Source organism: Xiphophorus couchianus, chromosome 11, assembly GCF_001444195.1.
Source record: "Xiphophorus couchianus chromosome 11, X_couchianus-1.0, whole genome shotgun sequence".
NCBI classification, from domain to species: Eukaryota; Metazoa; Chordata; class Actinopteri; order Cyprinodontiformes; family Poeciliidae; genus Xiphophorus; species Xiphophorus couchianus.
The window spans coordinates 24,093,617-24,118,795 of NC_040238.1; the positions used below are offsets into that span (position 1 = coordinate 24,093,617).

At 39.4% G+C, this 25,179-nt stretch overlaps 3 protein-coding genes across 17 annotated transcripts; 2 read left to right on the plus strand and 1 right to left on the minus strand.

The window, feature by feature from the left end:
- Window positions 1-212: 212 nt before the first annotated feature.
- Window positions 213-14,917, plus strand: pigl (phosphatidylinositol glycan anchor biosynthesis, class L). The gene is made up of 7 exons (XM_028030867.1): window positions 213-513; window positions 1,025-1,124; window positions 9,353-9,443; window positions 11,845-11,912; window positions 12,696-12,727; window positions 14,218-14,351; window positions 14,573-14,917. The coding sequence occupies exons 1-7, from the start codon at window positions 255-257 to the stop codon at window positions 14,699-14,701; spliced, it is 813 nt and encodes a 270-aa protein (XP_027886668.1). The 5' UTR covers window positions 213-254; the 3' UTR covers window positions 14,702-14,917.
- On the minus strand, window positions 14,875-17,747 carry cenpv (centromere protein V). 13 transcript variants are annotated; one of them, XM_028030870.1, is made up of 6 exons: window positions 16,442-17,353; window positions 16,179-16,307; window positions 16,018-16,110; window positions 15,584-15,662; window positions 15,376-15,490; window positions 14,875-15,078 (listed from the first exon to the last, which is right to left on the minus strand). In XM_028030870.1, exons 2-6 carry the CDS (start codon window positions 16,187-16,189, stop codon window positions 14,939-14,941), a joined length of 438 nt encoding a protein of 145 aa, XP_027886671.1. In that variant the 5' UTR covers window positions 16,190-16,307; window positions 16,442-17,353; the 3' UTR covers window positions 14,875-14,938. The 13 variants fall into 13 exon arrangements, with proteins under 13 accessions (XP_027886671.1, XP_027886682.1, XP_027886679.1 ...); XM_028030881.1 differs by lacking the exons at window positions 16,179-16,307; window positions 16,442-17,353 and adding an exon at window positions 17,598-17,747 and having other exon boundaries at window positions 15,584-15,647; XM_028030878.1 differs by lacking the exons at window positions 16,179-16,307; window positions 16,442-17,353 and adding an exon at window positions 17,598-17,747 and having other exon boundaries at window positions 15,584-15,653.
- Window positions 17,748-17,891: 144 nt separating this feature from the next.
- LOC114152813 (polyubiquitin-C) lies at window positions 17,892-24,679 on the plus strand. 3 transcript variants are annotated; one of them, XM_028030863.1, is made up of 3 exons: window positions 17,892-18,025; window positions 18,617-19,316; window positions 23,927-24,679. In XM_028030863.1, the coding sequence occupies exons 2-3, from the start codon at window positions 18,627-18,629 to the stop codon at window positions 24,608-24,610; spliced, it is 1,374 nt and encodes a 457-aa protein (XP_027886664.1). In that variant the 5' UTR covers window positions 17,892-18,025; window positions 18,617-18,626; the 3' UTR covers window positions 24,611-24,679. The 3 variants fall into 3 exon arrangements, with proteins under 3 accessions (XP_027886664.1, XP_027886666.1, XP_027886665.1); XM_028030865.1 differs by having other exon boundaries at window positions 17,893-18,025; window positions 18,617-20,220; window positions 23,913-24,679; XM_028030864.1 differs by lacking the exons at window positions 17,892-18,025; window positions 18,617-19,316 and adding an exon at window positions 23,160-23,306 and having other exon boundaries at window positions 23,913-24,679.
- Window positions 24,680-25,179: the final 500 nt, after the last annotated feature.

Below are 25,179 nucleotides of genomic sequence, written 5' to 3' on the forward strand. Positions count from 1 at the left end.
AATCATAATTATGTTACAATTTTATTCTTAAAGTTGTTCAGGCTTTTGTTAAGTAAAATGCGAAAGTAATTCTAATTGTGTAATTAAAAAATAGCGACAAGTGTGGTATATGGTTACTTTTGCTGACCGACGAGTTTTTTAAACAACCGTAAAATGTATGCACTTTTTATTCTTCTTTTTTTTTTTACACTCGGAACCATTGACGGTTTGGAATTATATCCTTACACGGACTGTTTACGGGGACGGTCAAAATAATGTATGTTTACCTAGTCCTCTTCGCCGTTTTATCCTATTTAGTTTGTATAAAATGCATTTACAATCGACAATGGCACGCTTTGAGGAGCTCGCTGAAACGTACCTTCAACGTTTCGTCAGAGAGAAAAACAGTTGGCGCTGACGTCAGAGCTCTGGTGGTTACTGCGCATCCGGATGATGAGTGCATGTTCTTTGCCCCAACGATCATACGACTAGTTGAATTAAATGCCAGCGTACACCTGCTGTGCTTGTCTGAAGGTATGAGAAGACGACACGCCGACTGACATTGATAATAACAGCAAGGCAGTTTAAAGTTAAGGGAACATTGACCAAGTATTTTATCTAGAATGTTTGGTTTCAGTTTTATCCACCCGTTCGGGTTTAGATTCTGAAGTAAATCTCCTTAGCCAAAAGACACAAAGGTTAAAGATCAACAAAGCATCACCTTTAAGCTTGAAGCTATAGAAAAAGTAATCTTCAGTTTGAAAACATGAACATCTTCAAGGTGAGGTAATAATTAAGTAGGATGTAAAAGCCATAGAAAACTGATATTCGCGTATGTTCCGTAACATAATTTGAGTGGTAAGAGTAAAGTTTGTTGAATGATGGAAAGATAATCAGCAATGTATTTTAATCAGACCTAATTAAATTGACAATACTATCATTCAGTAGTGATATATATATGTTTCATAAACTTCATAGGGGTAAATTATACTTTTTTATTTTTGATAAACCTGTAGACTCAACTTTTTCTGCAATTTTTGTACAGGGAACTACTATCATCAGGGATCTCAGCGCAGAGAAGAACTTCTCAAAAGCTGTGCTGTGTTGGGGATACCAGCCTCCAGAGTCACCATCATAAACCACGAGTAAGCATAAGTTTACAACAACATGCAGCTCATAAATACCTGCTTTTACTTGATTAACTTACTTGAACTGTTATTTGATGGGGGGGCTTATTATGGATTTTTTAAAACAAAATTACTAATGGCAAACTTATGTTCTTTGTTTTTAGTTTGATCAATGTCAAACTAAAAACACTGATCAAGTTTCCTGACTTCCTATTCCTGACTAATAGGAAGTCAGTAATTTAGTTATTCCTGTCTTTCTATTAGCTTGGGCTATTTGTACTAATTGACACATTTCTTTTAAAGCTTTAAACTACTACAACAGTGACAAACCAGACTTAATGACGATCAATGATTTTTTTTTAGCAAAAGACAAAGTAACCAGGACAATGAGGGAGGTAAAATAATTTTAAAAATAAGACAATTGTCCAAGTATCATTCTAGGAAAACTGCAGCAAAACCTTTAGGTTAGGATCATAGACAAAGTGTTTGCTTTAGAGGCTTTTTGAACAGCTCTATCATGAATGTCAATGAAACTGCAGGTTGCTGTAATACTTATTGAAATAAGCTTGTAATAAGAAAGTATCAACAATAATAGAATACAAGATTTTTTTTAAAGGAGTCAGCTCCACTCTCGAGAAAAAAATAGGCCAGAATTCCCACAGACTCCGGAAAAGTCAGCAGAAAAAGTGTCATATTGATTTCATCATTTTCCAGGGATGGATTAAAATTAAATTTATCTTAAAAAGAAATGTTAAAAAAAATCAGAATTTCTAAACATGTTTTTTATTCCTTTACCTGGATATCTCAATGACACAATAACATTTTTTTATTTATTTTTATTTTGATTAAAATAAAAACGTGTCTATCTTCATCAAGATAGACTGCTGAGGGGCCAAATTTGCTTTATCTAGACTTCTAAAATCACGTCGCAAGTCAGATTGGGCTATTCTTCGGACACCCCTCTGGTACAGATTATTGTACAAGCAATTTAAAGTAAATGTTTTAATAATAATAATAAATTTTATTTGACAACGCCTTTCAAAACACCCAAGGACACTTTACAACATTAAAAACACAAGTTAAACAGCAAAGAAATGGCTACTAAAAATGTACAAAAAATTCCAGAATGTTATTAAAACTAATAAAAATGTAGAAATAGGGGAATCTTCTTAAGTAAAGTAAATGTGCTGATTAATGTTCTTTTTATATTCCAACCCACTATTGTGGTCTCCATAGGGTGGTGGGGCTTTTGGGGGGATTTCTTACTGGGAGGAAGATTGCTTTAATAGAATTAGAATAATGCTTTGGGATCCTAAGAACAAGCTGACCAGAGGCATGCCTGGGTTTCAGTGCTAGATTTTCTAGAGACCCAACCTGATTGAAGATTTGTATAAATGGATGGATGTTCTTTATTTAGCTCATTGCTTATCTGCCTCTTGGAAAGCGTCAGATTCTTTCCTTTAAGCCAGCGTCTGTCAAAACACAAAGCGCTGACCACAAATCCACAAATCACATCCTGGCATTGTGCCCGCAAGTGACGTAATTCATTCTGAGCTGATGTGTTATGTAAGGAGGTTGATAAGTCTGCCCTATAGGACACCAAATTCACCAAAAAAAAAACTCCCCCCAAAAATCCCAACACCCATTCTACTTCCTGTATGTAACAAAATATATTTTTATTTTTACATTTTTGCAAAATATTGTAAAGCAAGTTTAAAAAGTCAGCTTGAAGCATTTTTTTTATCTCAAGTTTGAAATGATAATTTTCTAGTGAAAGAGATTTTTTCTCTCTCTCTCTGTTTAATGTGGATAAAATCTTCAGCCTGACTTTCAAATGTTTGGAGTTTCTCAGCAGCTCTGAGCTGCCTCCATGTGAGTCCCGGCATGTTGGCTCACCAGGAGAGCTGGATGAACTCTGACACTCACCTGGAACTCCCAGTAATGAGCTGGTACCTCATGCCCAGACTGTCTGCCCAAAGAACAACTGTGCGTGTGCGTGTGCTTGCTTCAGCACGCTTGCTCAGACCTCACCATTTTACCATCTTTTTGCTCACAGAATACAGCTGAACTTTGTTCTCCGAACTGTCTGCACTTCTGCTGAGCTGGAGGGTGGTCCGTTTCCCCCCTTTCCTTGTATTCCCCTGTTTGCCTGAAACACACACCTAAACACACACACCTAATCAGCACTTTGAGAAGCCTGCTCACTCGCTACCGACTGGTCCCCCTTACGCCTCCCCGTGTCCACGTCTGCTGAGGCCAACCGCCACGATACATTGTGGCGACACACTAAGCACTGCTAATGTAGGTCATTGTAAACTGTTTTTCTCTGCTTGTGTCTGCACACAGCCAGCCACACTTTGGCTTTGCTCCCGACCTCTCTCACCGGTTCAAGTATGCTCTTGTTTTTCCTTTGCGTTCATTTTGTTCTGCCCAAAGACAGAGAAAGGACAGTGTAACCTTTAGTCCACATTGATCATTAGAGTTGAACTAGTCGGTTTGGGGTTGTAGCTTTAACTGTAATGAGGTCATATATTTGGGCTGGTTCTTTATCCACGTGAAGGACAATTTAAAATCTTTCTGTATCTGTGCAACAACAAGACAGGTCAAGTTTATTTGTAGGCTTCTTTCCTACCTTCATCCCTCTCTGGCTAATTTTTTTGCGTCTGCAACAGAAAAGCATCCCCACAGCATGATAATGCCACCACCTGTTTCAAAGTGGGGATGACGTGATCAGGCTGAAGTGCAGATTTACATCTCGCTCTCCACAAAGTTTTGTTTGTATGTCAAGAAGTCGCTGTGGTGGCTTCATCTCATTGACTGTGCGCTATGGTTTAAAAATAAAATCTACAAGTTCTGAAAATACCAAATTCAGTTTCTGATTTTAATAGATTTTTTTCCTCACTATTTTTCCTTAAACAATTACAAATGACAGAAAATATCTTAATAAACTATCTGGCTTTTATTTCCATAATTCCTTCTGCAAGTTGACCTGAATCCAAAGTAAAAATAAATAGAAGCTGTAAAACACGTTTGTCAAAGAAGACAGTAGTTCTAGGGGCGGGTTAAAATCACTCTGGAATACGGAAGAGGTTTAGGGCCACCGAAAAAACAAAAATGAGTTTCACAACAGTGAAAGCCCTAGCTGTCCTCTGTGCTGGGCTGCGTTGTTGATGAGGGAGGAGTTAGTGCGGTTACATGACGACAGATCTTAGTCAGACAAGCTCTCATGCAAATACAGATCATTTCTTCGAATAACAGGAATAACATTTGAGCTCCGTTTCAGGATAGCAGTTCAATGCCGATGGGACAGCAGTGATAACAGCATGAGGGTTGGGGGAGGCCGGCAGCACACCGGGGTCTCTGCTATCAAATTCGATCTGAGCACCCTCTGGTGCCTCCTTGCTTGCCCGTGCTTGACCTCTCCCTGCTCCCTGGGTTCGATTGTAGCTGCTCGCTGTGTAAATCTCACTGCCCCACCGTCACATTGTTCATCAGACTGAACTTCTATCAATGTCCGTCTCTGACTCTGACTACTTCAATGCCAGGATTTCCAGATCTTCTCTCCCTAGCAAATTAAAAGCTGGACGCTGTGGTTTTCAGTAGGATATGTGCAAACCTCTGTAGTGATATAAACATCAAGCATGATGCAAAAAAAAGAAGCCTGTCATGAAATTCCAAGTTTTAAATATACACTGATCAGTGTTAAGAATAACCAAAGTTGATTTATACTCACCTGGTAATGGGTGACAACTAAAAACAAAGGGGCCTAAACGTGTAAATTTGTTTATGGCACAACTGACATGTAAGTTATAATTTTTTTTATCTGGCGCTCATCTGTATCCCTCCCTCTCTTTAGTACCGCCCTGAGAAACTGCCCATATGAGCTGGGAAGGACTCTCCAGTCCAGTACTCAATTGTCTCGAATCTTACATAAAGTATAGGGATTTCTTTTCGTCTAAATGTAACTTCTCATTGGAGAGGACAGAAGAAACATGTGGGGTCTTCTGGTTCTGGTCTGCTCTGCATCCCAAAACCAGAACCAGAACCAAACATGGAGATGCGGCATTCAGCTTCTATGCACCACAAATCTGCAAAACTGTAAAACAGATGAAATCTAAGTTCCTTTAAATCAAGGCTATAAAAACCCACCTGCTTTTGAACCATAAGAAATGGCACATTGACCAACATGATATTTATGTATTGATGATTTTGATGATCTCACTGGTCAGAATGTAATATTTGACACTGGTTTCACAATTGTCATCTGTTTTATGACTTTTTATTACTGCGTTTTTATGATGTAAAGCACATTGAACTGCCTTGTTGCTGAATTGTGCTGTTGAAATAAGATTGATTGGTTAGTTAGTTTGATTGATTGATTGGTTGGTTGATTGATAAATAACAACCATTAAGCATCACATCCATGCTTCTTCACGCATGAATGGTGATATGTATAAACTTCCTGTCAAAACTACGACACTAATCCTATAGCTATTTATTGGACATGTGTGAAGCGTGGTAAAACCTGCAGGCCACGAGTACCATGTAAATAATGAAACAACGTGTGTCAGTCGCCTTAGCTACCGCAGCCGCAGACTCCTTGTTACAGTGACTTATTGTGGGAGTTCTGTCAGCGTGCAGTGGCACCTCGGCTGTTCCCAGCAGGACATATTATCTGACCGTGTGGACAGAAGTCTGGCAGTTCCACAGGCCTGTAGACTAAACAAGCTCTCTCTAACACACACTCACACACACATAGAATCATTTTACTGGATCAAAGTTCAACAACTGCGTACAGATGCCTGCAAGCAATTAGGCATCCGCATGCAAAGCTACAAAGAGGATCTGGCGAGGTTACTTTGGGACAGTTTGTCTTGTTGTAGTGGTGAAGCTGAAAGCCTGCATCCAGCAGGAGAAAGGCCAGGTGGATCTTGTTCTTATCTATCCATCCATCCATCCATCCATCCATCCATCCATCCACTTTTTTCCTTTCTATCAAATCACAAGTGCAAACTTTGATGCATTTTGTTGAGATTTTATATAAAGAACCAACACAAAAATGCAAAAAAAATATGAAGGGATAGATAGATAGATAGATAGATAGATAGATAGATAGATAGATAGATAGATAGATAGATATTTTTTTTCAAAATTGAAATCTGACAACTGTGTTGTGTATTTTCTTTACCCCTAAATAATATAGAAAGTTAGGTGTATTAGGTAGAAAAGGTTCTAAATGCATGTAATTAAATTTGACTATAAATTCAGACGCTCTCTTGAAGGCCATAGACATTTGTTAAAGAAGGATACCAAACACAGAACATCATGGAGACCAAGGAACAAAGCAGACAGGTAGAGAGTTGTGAAGAAGTTGAAGAAATGGTTAGGGGATAAAGCCATACCCTAAGCATAAACATTTCTCAAAAGATTATAGAGAATCAGCTAAACGTAATACTGTTCGGGTGAGATAATCCGTTCACAGCTATTTGTGGCGCGCTCTAGAAATGTTCTAAATCTTAACTGTATATGAGTGAGCTTCAAGCATCAGACAAGACAATCATTGCTCTGAAACCAAAGAGGTAGGGGAGTAAGTATTTATTTTTCAACAAAAATATACATTTAAATTCACGGTAGCCTAGTGACGTTGCTCTCAGTATAAGTTTAAGTATTTCCAGTGATATTATTTGAAGTGCTTTTGAAAATATTTTCTATCATTTAAATGTAGGATTTTGTGGGTTGGGCTACATTAGCCAACGCTTAATTATTTTGTGTTACCATGCAAAGTAAAAAAAAAAGGTAGCTGTATCCATTTTATAGCTTATTTGAAATTTCACAATTCAATTATTTAATTTCATTTTTATAAATTTGCATAAACTCTCAGACTGTATTATCAGCTTCAAGGGTTTTATTTGTCGAAACACAACCACAGCCTCTCATTTCCCAGTTAAGTGCTACAGCTTGTGTTGTTCTGCCGTGTAATATCTGGATAAAACCCGTTGAGGTTTGTGGATGTAATGTAACAAGATGTGAGTGGTGTGAAAACTTTTGCAAAGGAGTTTGGTTTGTATAGGGTGCTCCTATTTATTTGTTTTCATTTAGTTTCAGGTTGGACAAAAGCAGACCTAACCTGATGCCCAGGCCTCATTATTAGTAGGTCACTGGTATCAAATTGTCAGGGCATTGCATTCAGTCCATGATGGACAGTTTTAAACTATCTCTGAACCCTCATTCCTCCTCGCTGTGGCATTCATAGCCCCCTTCCCCCTAACGCCTGACCCCCCATGGCCCCGGCAGCCAATAGAAATGTGTTCTAATCCATCACTTCCCTCTGCGACCTCCACTGTCCTGGCTCTTTGTTAGCAACAAAAGACAGGGAGACAACTGCTGACACGAGGCCACCCCTGCAGCTCACAAGCAAGCAAGGCTGCAGCTCGCACCAGATATTATATATTTAATTGTTTTTATTCTTTAAAAACTTCCCCAAGTAAATAAAGACTTTCAAGTGTAGCCCAGACGTGTTCATTCTTGTTATGTATCAAACTCTGGCCTTACATGGAAAATCTCTGCAATGTATGCAATAACATCAGCACTAAAACCTTCTCCTTATCTTTTAAAAGTTTACAGCTACACTCTTCCTTGCTGATGTCAGCAACCTTTTGTAGTTTTTATCAGCTGAAAGCAGAGAAGTGAAAACAGCATTCACTCCATTTTTGATTCAAGCCTTTGGGTTTTTGCTGTGAACCGTGTCAGCCAAATTCATCGCTAAGCAGATTTGAAGCCCCTTTGCTCTTATTTGTGTGTGTGTGTGTGTGTGTGTGTGTGTGTGTGTGTGTGTGTGTGTCAAGGTGTGTGGGCGTGTGCGTGTGTTTTTCCCTCTTGAGTTTAGGATGTTGGGAAACACAGGAGATCAATACCCAGCGTTGTATCTCAGCAGCAAAAATGGGGGATTGGTGAATGTTTAGTAGGTCAGCAGGGTGGGTTGGCCAACCTTGATGTTTGATTTGTGCTTTGTGTTGCCTCCAGGCTGCAGTTTCAGATGAAGGAGAAGCTACAGGGCTATCGACCCTTAACCTTTGAACTCTTCAGTACTCAGCTATTTGTGCACCTAACAAAAGCTCACTTTCTAAAGCACTGTTAAAGAAAAAAGATGGAGCTTTGGACAGAAATAACTTCTTGTATTTTTGAAGTTGCAAAAATAAAAGATTTCACACTTGAATTGGACTTCTGTTCTGAGATGCATTTCAGACCTCAGCCTGGTTTTTACAGTGAAAGCATGCGCTTTATTATTAGCCAGTGACATTGGTGGATTATTGGATATTTATGGCTCATAACAATCTGTTAATCTTAGCTATAGCTTCACAATAATCATCACATAAATGTTTCTCCAACTGAATGTTGTATTAAATGATTTTGGATTTAATACAACAGAATACAAAAAACTCACCAGACATTCACTCGTTCTTAAGCTAGATGCTAACAGAAGGACACTTCCGCCTAAAAATATCAAAACAGTCATTTTCTTACTAAACTTTTCCTAGTTCATTATGTTGTAATAGTACCTAATATTCTAATAACTTTACTATTTAGAATTGAGATAAAAGGTTTTAAATGTGGATTTAGAGAATGGTTTCCAAATTTTATTACAAATGATCTTTCTGAAGCAAAAAAATACATATTTAGTGCAACAAAGGAGTGGATAACAGGTGTTAGCTTAGTCGTTATAATGGGACGAGAGCAGATTTTTTAATACAGAAATTCTACATTAATAAGTTTTAATTTCTATTATTTTTCTTAGAGCATAAATGTGGATTTATATTTCTAAAGGGATGAACATATTACATTTGAACAACTTCAAAATAATATAAAAAAAGCAGATTTTTGGATGCATTGATAACTACAAGGCTATTTTTACATTTTACCACAAATCCTCAACGGGACTAAGGTCTGGACTTCGAGTAGGCCATTCTAACACACATATATACTGTATATACTTTCATTGGAGCTCTGGTTGTATGTTTAGTGCCATTGTTCTGGTGAAAAGTGAAGCACCACTCCAGTCTTTTCCAGCATTTCTCACAGTTCCAAATGACGCATTCAGTGTAGGCTCTAACCTCTTTCTGCTTTAAGCAATTCCATAAAAGCCAGATTTGACCTTTTTTTTTGCAAAACAGGAAGGCGGTGATGTGTTTGATCTTGTTGATAATCAAAGTCTCCTTTTCCTTTTTTCTTTTTTTGGCCCCCTACAGAAAACTTCCAGATGATCCCAAAGCCGAATGGAGCGTCTCATTAGTCTCCTCTGCAGTACTGAGGCTCATTACAGATCGCTGCATCAACATGGTAGGTTCACCTCTGAGTAAAGCTCTTTTAATTTCCCCCTTGTTATTTAAAGTTTCTCAACCTGTTGTTTTATATTATACATATGTTTTGGCGCCCCAGTTGCCCAGTTCATTGTCCCCGTTTGACTGCGGCGTGTGTAATAATCCCTCTTAGCCCCACCCACTTTGCATTTTTAGCCCTGGAAACGCAGAGGAAATGGCTTCTGCTGCAGCAGAAAGTCGAAATCTGTTTACACATAGATTCTTATCGGCCGCCAGCACAGTTCCGTGCTATTAGCTAATGGGAATGCAGTAAATTTAGAATCATATTCTACTTTTTCCACACATCTGGTTTATATCAACAAGAGCTTAAATCGGAAATACCCCCAACCAAAGACAACACGAGAGCAGGAGAACAAGTTCTTTTTGTAAGATTGTGGAAGTGCAATCAGGCTCCCTTGACTAAAGTAGACAAACAAACACACCATCTCCTCCTATTCTGTCCAGCTCAGCTGTTGAAAAATGCAGCCCAATAGTGGGCAAAAGACTCGTGTTAGTCACACAGAAAGAAACATCTGTTCTGAAAATCCAAAAGTGGTAATATTGCTTCTTCGGCCTACTGCATTGTTGTTCTTTTGTTGTGCAGTCAAAATTTATGCCTTGCTCATTATTTATGACCACAGTCATGAAAAGCCCAAAATTTGGACTTGCAACAATAACCATCTCTGAAGAACCCTAAACACACCAACATAATGGTGGCAGCATCATGCAGTGGCAAGGCTTTCTTCAACTGGGTCAGGAAAGTTGGTCAGAATTGATGGGAATATGGGGTGCTGTGGTGGCGCAGCGGTTGAGCACAACCCACATAAGGAGGCCTTACTCCTCGACGCGGCCGTCACAGGTTCAATTCTCGGTCTGGTGACCTTTGTCGCAGGTCTTCCCTCTCTCTTTTTACCTACTTTCCTGCCTTAGCACTTTGAAATAAAGGACACTAGAGCCACAAAACCTTAAAAAAAATTGATGGGAATATGCACTGTAAAAAAAACTTCATCTGGCAGCTGTAGTTGCCAGAATTTAACTGTATTTACCACAGCTGCTGGTATTTTACCATCAATTAGAGACTTTTTTTTACAGTGTAAATGGAGTTAAATACTTTTAGACTGAAGACTGGCGATTCCCTTAAGAACAATGACCTTTGGATCATCCACAATGACTCTTAATTCACTAAAAATGATCTAACTAATGTCTTTAATTACATATATTACAATTGTGAGTTTTTAGAATTCCTTTTTTGTCATAGAATGATTATATTAAATTTCTACAACAGATGTTTTTTAGATCTTTATTTTATTTGTCTTTAAATTGAAGATATTGTAATTTTTTTTTTACATCATTTTCCACAAATATCAACACCCCACAGAAGAAAATATATTCATCCTATTTTTGCAGGGTTTCATGTTTTTCTTTATTTCAGCACCTAAAAATAGAAATAAAACAGTAGTTTTTTTAAAAATGACAACAAAATTCCTATTATAGATATTTATCTTTTTTTTCTGAAAGGTCACATAGCATTTGTGGCTCTAAAGGAGTTATTTCACTGAATTAAGGACAAAAACATCTCTTTGGATTTTTAAATCATGTTTTCAAATTTATCTTATCAAACAAACAATGGAGAACATAGTAAAACTACCAATCCCGACAATATGGAGAGTTTTGGGGGATTTTAACCATCATTAATAGGAATTTGTCATGGTATCAATAAAAACAAATCTTATCACAATCAATAATAAACGATACAATAAATGCCTACCCCTATTAGAACAGTCTATTGTCCAGACCGAGATCCACAGATGCCCTGTCTCCAATTTGACTAAGTTTGGGACAGATTGAGAGGAGAAATGGTCAAAAACTCCAACAGACTTGCAGGTGCAACAAAATAATATATAAAAAAAACAAAAGACAGTTCTTCCAACATATTGCATTGTTCATTTATGTTTGTTTTAGAAACTATTTAAAACTATCTGAAAACCATTTGAATATTTCTTCTTCTGTCTGACATGATGTCTTTCTCTTGACATGGAGATTCATGAGCATAGGAGAGTTTAGACTTTGCAGAGAAAGTCATGGTAGTGAGACGGTCATGCCGCTCACATCTTTAGTCATGCGCCTTCTGTTCTCCCTTTGACCTGATTTTTTTTTTTTTTTTTGTCTTGTTTCCTCCCGTGGTGTTCAAGTATGCACAGAAAAACACTCTGAAATATCCGGCTGTCAGCTGCCATGCAGCTCCATGGTCAGGCACCAGCATGCTTCCACTAACCCCAACATCTTTTCTTTTTATTGCTCTGGTTTCTTTAACTGTAGTCTTAGACACCAACAATTTTCTTTATTTTTTACCCAAACCTTGAGCAATTTTGTTGTTCCAGGTGCTGACCTTTGACGGAAGAGGTGTGAGCGGTCATGCCAATCACGTAGCAATCTATAAAGCTGTCAGGTAAGGACTGGCCATGAAGGACTTAGCCAGAAGAACGACTCTGGCAACCGCCAACGCTAAAACCCTGAAAGCAGTCCGCTCCGCAGTCATAAAAGTCTTTCCAGGAAAATGCTGAAAATTTGGACTCACAACAACAGCCATCCCTCTAAATGCTTCCCCACGAAAACACATAGCCACACGCCCACACATCCACACACACACACACACACACACACACACACACACACACACACATGCATAGAGATGATGTTTTTCAGAATTGGTCTGTTACATAGCTGAGAGGTCATCCAAACAGAGTCCTCTGAGGCACTGGGCTTGGCTCCTAGCGAGCGGCTGTAAATCCTGTCCCCCGAAGTGGTGAAGAGGGAGGGAGAAGAGGGCTGCTTCGGTTTGGAGAGGCCGCCCTCCAGCCAGACTGCTGGTTTAAAGAAATGTGTTTGTGAAGAATACATCACAATCCCTAGAAGGCACTTAGATCTCCTTCTAGCAACTGGCTGCACCTTCATGGTTACGGTTCTCTGTTAGCCTAGTTTGTTGTTTTAAAAAGTGAGCCCTATCAAACGCCATCTCGTGATTTCCATGAGGCTAGAGCCCAGAGGAAGTGTGTGCTAGTTTTACGCCGCTAAGGATCTTAGTGTTTTGCTCATTTGTAAACAGATTACAAAGAATAAATGTGTGAAAAAGTCAGCACAGTTGGAGGTTTTCATGAATACCTGCAACATAAATGCAACTTATGCAAGTTCCTGTGATATGAACACTAAACCTTCTTGTTTTCCCTTGCAGACATCTTGCTTCTACTGGTGAATTGCCTAAAGGTAAGCTGTTACACAAAGACAACTTGTAGAAGATTGACATGTTTACTGAAGGCTCTGGGATGTCCAGCAGAGACTGGCTGATCTTTGCCTGTTTAATGAGTGTTTAGCACCCTCTTCTGTTCAAACACGTTCAACAATCTCCTCTCTGCTCCGGTTTACTTTCAGCCAGTTTGGCCTCAGTAGTTGTGTGCTTTCAGATTCTTCCTCTTCACCTCATTTCAGGAGTCTCCATAGAAGCATTGTTGCCTTTTAGTTTTACTTTTGTTTTCCTTGAAACATTTCTAAAGAACCACCAGGTTCAGTAGAAGACTGAAATGAAAGTAAAGCAAATTTTTCTACTTACTACCCAAAGCAATAAATATAAATGAGATGATTGAAGAGTAAAGAAATAAAGAATCCTGCAAAAGTACTCATCTTCCTTTAACTTTTCTACATTTTGTCACATGACAACTACAAACTACTTGCTTGTTTTTATATATAAAGAGTAAGTAGGGGTGCCCTACTTACTAGGGTGATTTCGGTCCCAATTTTCTTAGTTTTTGGAGATCTGCGATTGGCTGATAATAACTTGTGAAACTGATCTTATCTACTGCCACAAAAGTCTGAAAATTAGCCACTGTGCCGTTTTGCTCTGCTGTGAGACAGGGCTGACTGATGGCTCACCAGGTCACTTCTGCAGGTCCGCTGTTAACAGTAGTCTCTTCACTGTTACAAATTTAGCAACTTTTCAGACAAAAAAACCCCAATCTGCTCCAGTCAAAATCAGAATTGGTAAGTCCCCGACTTGGCAACTTTATGACTGACTCACAGCAGGATATACCAACTAACTACCACCGTATAAAGCGTGGTAGTCTATCCAGGAAGAGACTGGCAATAAAATTCTCCACATTCTGTTAGAGCACAAGCAGGTGAGCCCAGTATCTTTACACTCTTCCTGTCAGCCATTCCTTTGGATTTAGCCACTCTATAATCATTAAAATGACCAAAGATAAATATCCCTCTGTGCTTACTCATTTTTATTTAAGAAAAGAGTGAAATTTGTTGTTTTCCTTCCACTTAAACACTACTGTGTGCTGGTTATCACATAAAGATAAAAAACAATTCCCTGAATGTTTGTGGTCATTACGTGGTAAATGGTTAAAAGGACGAAGGACGAGAATAAAACTCTACAAAGCACCATCTGCTTCACCCTGACGACCCGTCCTGCTGTTGGCTCAGAGTGAAGTAGCTGACCATTAAGTCTGGTGATAACCCTCGCCATCAGGCTGTAAGGGGATATCAGCTAATCTTGCCGCATGTGAGGGGAAACCGTCTGCGCCACATTAGCAGTCTGAGATCTTCTATACGACGTATTATTTGAGTGCTGTAAAGGCACACTTCTCGTCTTAAGAACTTGAAAAGCAGGTTGACCTTATTGTCTGCCTAAATACCGTCTGCCCTGAGCTTTTAACATTACCAGCTGTCTGAGTCTCCCTTGTGTTTGCTCACAGAGTGTGTGTTGCTCGCCTTGGAAACCATAGGCCTTCTAAGGAAGTACACCTCCTTCCTGGACCTTCCCTTCAGCTGGTTTCTACCATCACACCTCCACTGTGTTGTTGGCCCAAAAGGCTACAAGCAAGCCAAAGTAAGCCTTAGGGCGGACAGGTTTGCCCACAAGACACGTCATATTGTATTTTTAGACTCACGCACCCTTTTAGTGCATTGTGATATGTTTATGCACTAGGAAAGCATATTTAACAGCATGAAATAAGCTGTCAGAGGCATAAATGACAATATTAGGCACAATCACTCATTTGCCAATGTTCTCATCATATCTCGAGTTAAATCTCAACATATCCCTCACAGGCTGCCATGCTGTGTCATCGCTCTCAGCTTCTCTGGTTTCGGTATCTCTACATCACCTTCTCGAGGTACATGTTCACAAACACGTTCCAGGTCGTTCCACAAGGACCGAAGAATCTGAAGATCTACTGAATGTTCCAGCTTGTGAGGGCGTGCCTATTGTTAACCTTTAAGCTTCCACATTTTCATGTGCAGTTGTTACAAACAAAGCAGATGATAGTTTTAATGAATCATGTTGTGTGTTTAAAAGACTCAAAGAATGTTGTCAGGACACTGTATGAAAACACTATATCAGATTCTTATTGTTCCGATTTTGCACAATGTTTATTAAAAAAAGTGGTTTTCAAAGTTGTGTAGCAGCAGTTATTTTTACAGCATGTCCCCTTCAGGTTTAGACATGTCTTTGATGCTCTTGTGAGCTTGCATGCTTTCTTCCCACTTCTCCCCGCAAAACGTCTCCACAATGATGCTGCGCACAGTTCCTGGATCCAGACAGTGTGGAGCAACGCCTGAGGAAGTAAACAGAAACATAGGAACTGAAAAACTACAACAACAAAAAACCCTGCTCATGTTCGGTATATTTCAATAACACCTGGTTTTACCAGATGAGTTTACCGTCAAGTTTCAAGGGAATTTTCAGTTCCCAATATTATTATGATCATAAGATTTTTGTTTTCTACATATACTGTGGAAGTAAACTCTGGAGGAGTCATTTGGTGTAAACACAGTCTTGTTGTGAAATAGGATAAGCAGGTTATGAGAGTAATGTGACCATCTCATGTCAATACTTGAGGCTGGGGTCTTACCATATCCATCGGGATTGGATCGTGGTGTGTAGAAACTTTGAACTCCACAGGTTTTACAGAAGGTGTGTTTAGCAACATGGGTCTGGAAGGTATAGGTCGTCAGATTGTCAACTCCCTACAAAAAAAGAAGACACCACAAGCATTAAGACCTTTTCTTTTTTTTTTAGATTTTAAATAACCATTAACGTGTTTGAAGCAAGCCAGTTACCTGTAAGAGAGTAAAGCGACTCTTCGGTACGATGAAATGGTGGTTTTGTTTTTTCGTGCAGACACTACAACTAGAGAAACTGATCAATTAAGATTTATATTTTACAGTACCTTGGAAAGCAGCGTCCTAGAACTTTTCCACCCATTATAACTTTACAAATATAACCTTTAAAGTGTTTTATTGAAACTTTGTGTGACAGACCAACATAGGGTAGAACACAGCTGAGAAGAATATGTGGGTTTTCTAAACTGGTACAAATGCAAACCTTCAAAATGTGACGTTCATTTCTATTTGTCCCTCCCTCCCCTTTTCCAATCATACCCTTAAAAGCATCTGAAGTAACATTTAGAAGTTATCTAATTAGTAAATTGAGTCAACCTGTGTATCATTTAATCTCAATGTAAAGATCAAGAAATTAGTTTGAGAATACACACTTGCAGTGAAATACATGAAGGTCAGGGGAACTCCAGACTTCAAATCTAACAGCTCCACAGTGGCATCCACCAGAGTGTTTCACAAGCTCCATTCTAAAAATAAGAGAAATAAACAAAACCGTACATAAATATATGAATTATCTATGTCTCTTTAGCCTTACTTTAGGTACATCAATTAAATCAACTGCAGTCCATTTCCTCCATCACTTGTGACATGTTTGTTGCGAAACCTGCTTATCTGGACCCAACCAGAATATTCCAGTCGTCCTATCCAGGAAATCAGAGCATACCTGATCAAAGTGCAACACTGATAAGTTTCACAATCACAATGAAGACCTTTCACCAATATCAGATTTAACTGCTGAATACGTTATTTTATGTGTGAACAGATAATTACAAAAGTAGGCTGCTAGATTGTACGTACAGTGTATGGGCTAGGCCTAGTTCTTCTTTTATGTGTTGTTTTCCTGAAACTCGTTGAGATAGCTCATAATTGCTTCCAGCAAGGGGAAGGGCAAAGTACAGCCGACGTGAACAAACACATTCCTTAGAGGTTGAACCAGCTCAGCCTGCATGATGTTGGCAAGCAGTGATGTGTTAGATCACGAGTTCGGTGTCATATGACATGGTCCCAGATGGGTGGACTAAGGGAATGCTGTGACCCAAATACATAACTTATACATGCTCTGGGGTCAGTTATCCATTATGGTCAGTTATGTGGCCCCAAAATAGACACCAAGTAGGTTACAGAGCCCCATTTGAGCTTGCCGTTTTATATTATGTCAAACTAAAAATGGACTCTGCTTGTTGATTCTGTGATTTATTTTTCAAAGTCTCCATTTGTTTCTGTGACTCTACACAAGCTACAGATGAAAAAGCTTAAATATTAACCAAATAGTCTAGTCAATGGATGTTTCTATAAAAATTACTAAAGCTAGTGGCCAGCAGTCAATATGTTTGGAAAAAAGGTTATTTCACATACATGTTAAAAATAGACATCTATTCAAATGAGAAGATATTTTAGCTCAAGCTAAACAGATAAAAAAAAAAACATCCTGATATAACTAGACTATATCATTATTGTTGTCATAAAACGGGCTGTGCATCATTAAATCCTACTATTTTCATAATTTGTTTGATTTCTCTGTCACAAAAATGACCTCGAAACAGAAAATGTAATTTTTTTCAGCGTTTTGAGTTGCTACCGTTCACTAAGACATTTTTTCAAGGTTAAATTTGAGTATAATATTTTAAAATGGCATACCTTCTCTATTACAACTGCTACAACCAACATATTTTATATATTAAAAGGAATCAGTTGGGTGATACATCTGGGATTTTGCCTGGTCATGTCCATGTGGTTATTACCGTAGACTGAGAAATGCAGTCATTCGACTTGATAGAAAAAACATATGTCGACATTTACTTCGTCTAATCGAAAACGAGGTCGCCGAAACCCTAATTTCACCGTAAAACCTTACATCTATCCAAAAAAACGTCAACAAAAGGCTGCATATAATTCTTAAATAAGTATGCGTTATAACTATCGAAAAATATGCTAGTCATCATACTTTACTTACTGTAACTCAGCAACCAATCACAAGACAAACAAACATCACTGTTATCCAATCAGAAGAGAGGAGCAAGTTCTTGTTGTCGTGGCGTTTCTGGTAGATTCTGGGGAATGACCATTCACTACCACTAAGATATCATTCCGCAGCTGAAGAAAATGTGTTTTTCTTTAAACTTTTAGCACATTTTCAAAACATCAAATATAATTAAATGTTAAGCTTTCAAAAAAAGCATCACAGTACATACTTATATTTTTATGGAAAGGGTTCATTTCAGGGCTTTGAGAACTACTTTTGTATGCGGACTAATATGAATTTCTGACACGTTCAGCTCGACATAAAAGACAGGGTCGCGCTTCAGACTGCAGCATTTCTTCAACGGGAGAAGACGTCGAGAATAGACGATTACAGAAGTAACTATTACAGTTTCGAAAGCTGTAAGTATACTTTAAGTACAATTTATGTAATATAATGTGTACATTGTAATAGGCTTTTACAAGTGAATACAATAGTAGTAGTATTTAATATTTGTTGTTTGCTTTAATTCTTTTTCGAAATGTAAAATTATGTCAGTTGAGGATGGTAACGTACACCGATTTAATTTTGGCCGGAGACTCTTTGGTCTATTTAATTAAATTTACCATTACTTTGTTCTCCGTTGTTTGTTTAGCGAGGTGCTTAGTGCTTGCCAGTAATGGCAGTGACTCGACATTTTGGTTTCGGCCATTAGAGGGGAACTGACGAACAAAGAGTCTATGAGCTCAAAATGGCGCTCGGGCTGTTAATGGTTGCTAAGGCGCGGTCCTATTATTTGAGAACATTAATGGATACATACACACATGCATACATATATACATACATACACACAAACATATATATAATTTCATTTTTTTCCTTTGGTCTGATATCTTAATGTCACATTATTTTTTTTCTTTTTTATTATTGTAGACTTATTCTCTCACAAGTTGTGGCCATTTACTTTAACTTATTTTTTTTATTCCCATTCCCCCTTCTTTTAATTTCTAAAGGTGGTGCAAGATGCAGATCTTTGTGAAAACCCTCACCGGCAAAACCATCACCCTGGAGGTGGAGCCCAGTGATACCATTGAGAACGTTAAGGCCAAGATCCAGGATAAGGAGGGCATCCCCCCTGACCAGCAGAGGCTGATCTTTGCCGGAAAGCAGCTGGAGGATGGCCGCACCCTGTCCGACTACAATATCCAGAAGGAGTCCACCCTTCACCTGGTCCTCCGTCTTAGGGGTGGCATGCAGATCTTCGTCAAGACCCTCACCGGCAAAACCATCACCCTGGAGGTGGAACCCAGCGACACCATTGAGAATGTCAAGGCCAAGATCCAGGATAAGGAGGGCATCCCCCCTGACCAACAGAGGCTGATCTTTGCCGGAAAGCAGCTGGAAGATGGCCGCACCCTGTCCGACTACAACATCCAGAAGGAGTCCACCCTTCACCTGGTCCTCCGTCTTAGGGGTGGCATGCAGATCTTCGTCAAGACCCTCACCGGCAAAACCATCACCCTGGAGGTGGAACCCAGCGACACCATTGAGAACGTTAAGGCCAAGATCCAGGATAAGGAGGGCATCCCCCCTGACCAGCAGAGGCTGATCTTTGCCGGAAAGCAGCTGGAAGATGGCCGCACCCTGTCCGACTACAACATCCAGAAGGAGTCCACCCTTCACCTGGTCCTCCGTCTGAGAGGTGGCATGCAAATCTTCGTCAAAACCCTCACTGGCAAAACCATCACCCTGGAGGTCGAGCCCAGCGACACCATTGAGAATGTCAAGGCCAAGATCCAGGATAAGGAGGGCATCCCCCCTGACCAGCAGAGGCTGATCTTTGCTGGCAAACAGCTTGAAGATGGCCGCACCCTGTCCGACTACAACATCCAGAAGGAGTCCACCCTTCACCTGGTCCTCCGTCTGAGAGGTGGCATGCAGATCTTTGTCAAGACCCTCACTGGCAAAACCATCACCCTGGAGGTGGAGCCCAGCGACACCATTGAGAATGTCAAGGCCAAGATCCAGGATAAGGAGGGCATCCCCCCTGACCAGCAGAGGCTGATCTTTGCCGGCAAACAGCTGGAAGATGGCCGCACCCTGTCCGACTACAACATCCAGAAGGAGTCCACCCTTCATCTGGTTCTCCGTCTCAGAGGTGGCATGCAAATTTTTGTCAAGACCCTCACTGGCAAGACAATCACCCTCGAAGTTGAGCCCAGCGACACCATTGAGAACGTCAAGGCCAAAATCCAGGATAAGGAGGGCATCCCCCCTGACCAGCAGAGGCTGATCTTTGCCGGCAAACAGCTTGAAGATGGCCGCACCCTGTCCGACTACAACATCCAGAAAGAATCTACTCTCCACCTTGTCCTTCGTCTCAGGGGTGGTATGCAGATCTTCGTAAAGACCCTCACTGGCAAGACAATCACCCTGGAGGTGGAACCCAGCGACACCATTGAGAACGTCAAGGCCAAAATCCAGGATAAAGAGGGCATCCCCCCTGACCAGCAGAGGCTCATCTTTGCTGGCAAGCAGCTGGAAGATGGCCGCACCCTGTCCGACTACAACATCCAGAAAGAATCCACCCTCCACCTTGTTCTCCGTCTGAGGGGTGGCCAGTAAATGATTCTAAAAAAAAAAAGAAAATGATTCCATGTTCTCTTAACTTGTTTCCCATGTCAACATTTAATGTATGACATGTAAAATTGCAAAAATGTTACAACTTAAGTGACCAAAGTGTGTATTCATATCACCTAATAAAAGGTTAAACTTATCTTTCTGGTGTGGTTAATTTGTCAGAATTAAGGAAACCATTGATTCCATAATGTCTAAGTATTTTTTTACAGTTCTATAAAACAGAATATCTGAATTTGCCTTTTGAAAGCGTTAAACTCCGACCATAAAATATTTAAATCAGTAATGAATACAAGCTACTAGGCTTTTCCTTTAGAATGTTAGCAGAAGTGATTGATCAAAAGACTTAAATGTGTGTGTGATAAACTATGCAGGAATTAAACTTTGCACTTTGGGTGTAATTTAAAATGTGTACATTTTCAATGCTGCTGGAGTTAATGTTAAAGCAACTCTAGCTGCCAAGAATTCAAAAATAAAATGTCAATAGACAACTCAAGCATGATCAAAATATCACAACTTTCCACATATACATTTTTTCAAGAGTCAGTTGGCCAAAAGGTGAAATTATTAACTTGTTAAAGAAAAGTTACTTCATATTGCTGAAAATTGTGATATATTTTGTCAGTTTTTTGATGACTTTTTCAATAATCTGTTCAACATTCTGAACTGGTTAAGTATTATCTTAGGCAGACAAACTACTTTGGTCAGCTGCTGGCCAGGCACACCTCCATTTTGTTAGTCACAACATCAAAAACTTACTCCATGTCACATAATCAATGAGAGGTGGAATAGACATAGCTGTAGGTAATTGATAAATACATGAGATGCAGTATATATGAGAAGTTCTCCAGACTATTGAAGTCATGTTACATGGCTCTAACTATCACTCCTTATAGCAAAACTGAAACCTAATTGCACATCCACATATATTAGAAATTTTGAAAGGAAATTAACCAAAGTCTCGTTGTGGTGTGAAACGTGTTAATGTAGAATCAGACAGAAAGTTTCAGTTATCCTATCAAGGAAATCACAAAGTTCATTGCTACTAGGTTTCACAATTAAACTAAAAGCATTTCACATTTGAATATTCTAATATTGATATTTCTGATTCTACATTATCTTAAAAGTACGTCATGCCTTTGTAACTTCTAAAATGTAATTTTGTGTACCTTTCAGTTCCTCTTAAGCGGAACATTCCATCATCCCTAACCACAGGGGCATCCAAGGTTAAATGAGGCTTTGAGCTGAATTTCTCCAATGCATAACTTTATTATATTTATATGAATTGATTGAATGACAGAAAGATATACAATTTGTAATTAACAGGTTTAGCATTTAACTAGTGAGAAAACAATCGTTGTTCAAGGTACGTAGTGATTAATTAGTTAATTAATTTTTATGTATAATATCGAATATCCTCATAAAACAGTGATGGTTTTTGACAGAGCTGTCAATCTTGTTGCAAACTGGAAAATAGTTCTTAAGGTATGATACAAGTACCAGTGGTACTTGGGCTGGTACTAGGAGCAAATTTGGAACTTGTAAATATTTTCTTGGACCTGAAGCAGACAACAGGAATAATATCTGGTGGTGACTAATTCTCATCTGACATCAAACCCAACTTAATTGTGTTTCATGCTTGAAAATTTCAAATTGAGTGAAAGTTAAAAAAAAAAACATTGATAAAGTATCTCCCAATACTTGCCACATACTGAAGTTTTAAAATGTTCGACATACCCAGGACTTCATTCTGTCAGGGTGAAGCATACAAAGTAGAGGACTTTAAAGAGGTTACATCACTTAATCTTGAACTGGTTTTTGATTATTTAAAACAGTGGGCATCATAAGAAAGTTTAGATGTACAAGTTAGCTAATCTGATTACACTACCAGGGCCGGTCCAAGCCTTTTTGGTGCCCTAAGCAGCTTTTTCTGGGGGCCCCCCATACCAACATGTCAACGCCAGATTATTCATAATTCCTAAGATGCTCTATGTATGTAACGTACCTGCTATCATTGGCATTATTTGTAATTAGCATATATTATACCAGTACTATTATGACTTAATTTCAACCTTACAGGAGTAACAAATAAAAAATAATAATTTGTATTTTAAAATGCAGAGTGGTATTTAAGTACGCCATTTTATTTGACCTATTTGAAAGTAACATCAACTGATAAACACTAAATTTAGTATCTGTTTCCCAACAGTGGCAGCAGCCATCAACAGGAAGAGATTATTCATTATTATCTATAAAAACAATAAAGTAATTATTGCATTATTCAATGTTATTTTAAATATATATTTTTCTTGTCATGCTAGTTTGTTGCTCTTGGGGGCCCTGTGGTGGCGTGGGGGCTCTAAGCAGCCGCTTACTTCGCATTGCCTTGGGCCGGCCCTGGAAGCTGCTGGTATTTGATTCAATATTTCTATTAGTTAATTCAAGAGTTAGTATGCTACTCGTTTTTGTTTTAAAGGGATATGAACTGCATTTCATCATGTCAAAATGCAGGAGATGTAATACATTCCAAATCTGAATCGGCCCAATCTAGTAAGTTTTTTCGAAAGGGAACCCCAGTTTTCTCAAAAATATTGTTAGAATCTTTTGTAAAATCAATTATATATTATAGGCGGAGTAGTAGGGCTCACCCAGGTTCGCATTCCTTCAGGAACCACCACTGGTGGGGCTTGTGTTAAAAGTTTGGCAACCACTCGTTTAGAAAGTTGATTTTTATAGCCTGAAATCTTAACGTGTAACAAAATGTTTGACTGTGCTTCATTCATTTTAATACTGCGGTTTTGCGCACCTTTTTGAATAATATCTTATAGGCTCAAGGATTTTAATAATATGTATAAGACCGGACAATGTAATAAAAGTAATTAATTAAAAAACGGTATACAGAACAAAACTAACAAACAAAAAAAAACGAGGACTATTTTCGTGAGCGGATGAATATCACGTGATGGGTGCATGGAGGGTATAAAAACGCTCGCCTCTTAGCAACAGCAGTCAGAGAGCGGAATTCGCCGTTTTTTGAGCAATTTAGTGGACTAGCTTTGAAAAATTGTAAGTATCGTGTTTTGTGCTTTATGTTTTCTGTTACTATACAGTTAACCGTTTTCTTGGATAGCTTCTGTTTCGTATAGTTCGTCTAAATGACTTTTTACTGCAGTTGGCTTCATTTGTTTTTCCCAGTCAGCTGACGTCTAATTACCGGAAAACGTATGGTGGTTAGCAACCAGGAATAACGATTTCAAGCAATTTGGTTGGCAGGTTCTCTCTTTTTTTGTCGGCAATTTTAATAACACCGTAAAACAGAACAGCTGTTGGTCTTCAGAAACTACACGACTTTATTTCTAGCTGTGTCATCCATTAGACTGAAAGCAGGAAGGCAAACAATGGCTTTTTCCAAAATGGCGTTTATGCTTGAATCGCCACCCTCTTACCAGTCGGTTCGCTCTGTACACTGAACTCCACAAACTGTTCGACTTTGCGGTTTTTAATTGCCGTGTCTTTCATGAAGAGACAAGTAATTAAGTTATGATGATAGGTTAACGTAGAATGAATATCGACGGGATGATAAAATCTACTTCCCCCACCTGAATAGTTGAAGCAAGATAAACGGGAAGTTGAAACAATACCTCGTTATCCTCACTTTCTCTTCTTTTTCAGGCGCAAACATGCAGATCTTTGTCAAGACCCTCACTGGTAAAACCATCACCCTGGAGGTGGAACCCAGCGACACCATTGAGAATGTCAAGGCCAAGATCCAGGATAAGGAGGGCATCCCCCCTGACCAGCAGAGGCTGATCTTTGCTGGAAAGCAGCTGGAAGATGGCCGCACCCTGTCCGACTACAACATCCAAAAAGAATCTACCCTCCACCTTGTTCTCCGTCTGAGAGGTGGCATGCAGATCTTTGTCAAGACCCTCACTGGCAAGACCATCACCCTGGAGGTGGAACCCAGTGACACCATTGAGAATGTCAAGGCCAAGATCCAGGATAAGGAGGGCATCCCCCCTGACCAGCAGAGGCTGATCTTTGCCGGAAAGCAGCTGGAAGATGGCCGCACCCTGTCCGACTACAACATCCAGAAGGAGTCCACCCTTCACCTGGTCCTCCGTCTGAGAGGTGGCATGCAGATCTTTGTCAAGACCCTCACCGGCAAAACCATCACCCTGGAGGTTGAGCCCAGTGACACCATTGAGAATGTCAAGGCCAAGATCCAGGATAAGGAGGGCATCCCCCCTGACCAGCAGAGGCTGATCTTTGCTGGCAAGCAGCTGGAAGATGGCCGCACTCTGTCCGACTACAATATCCAGAAGGAGTCCACCCTCCACCTTGTTCTCCGTCTGAGGGGTGGCCAGTAAATGAGTTCAATATTTTATTCACTTAAGATGACAAGTGCACCTAATAAAGTGAGATCACAATAAATGGAATTTGTTTGCCTTATTTCCTGTAGTTGTCTTTGAGTATTACATCAAAGTATTTAGTGAGCAAATTGCTAGAGTAAATAAAAGAAAAATATTCTTTTGCCCTCAGTAGTTTCCATAAATCTGAGGAGATTCCTTTAAAAACCTCTAGATGGCACTATTACATTGACTAATGTGTCCTTTACACACCAGTCGGGATATTCTGTTTAGACTGCAATACCAGTCTCTTGGAATGGGGGTCTATAAAGTAATTTGCACTTTTCAAATTTTCAGGGGATGACTCTTATCCAAACCAATCTATATGCCTAAAATCTTGAATTCTAGTGCCATCTGAGATTTATTACTGCCAGACTTTTAAAATAGCGGGGATAAAATGTGTCTAGAAGCCTTCGTCTTCAATGTGACTTTTGTTTGTCTTCCTGGTCCAGAGACAACTGTCAGCCAGTAGAGCTGACAGCCATTAAATGAAAGGCCCCCAAAAATCAACCTGTCATGCCCTGATCTAA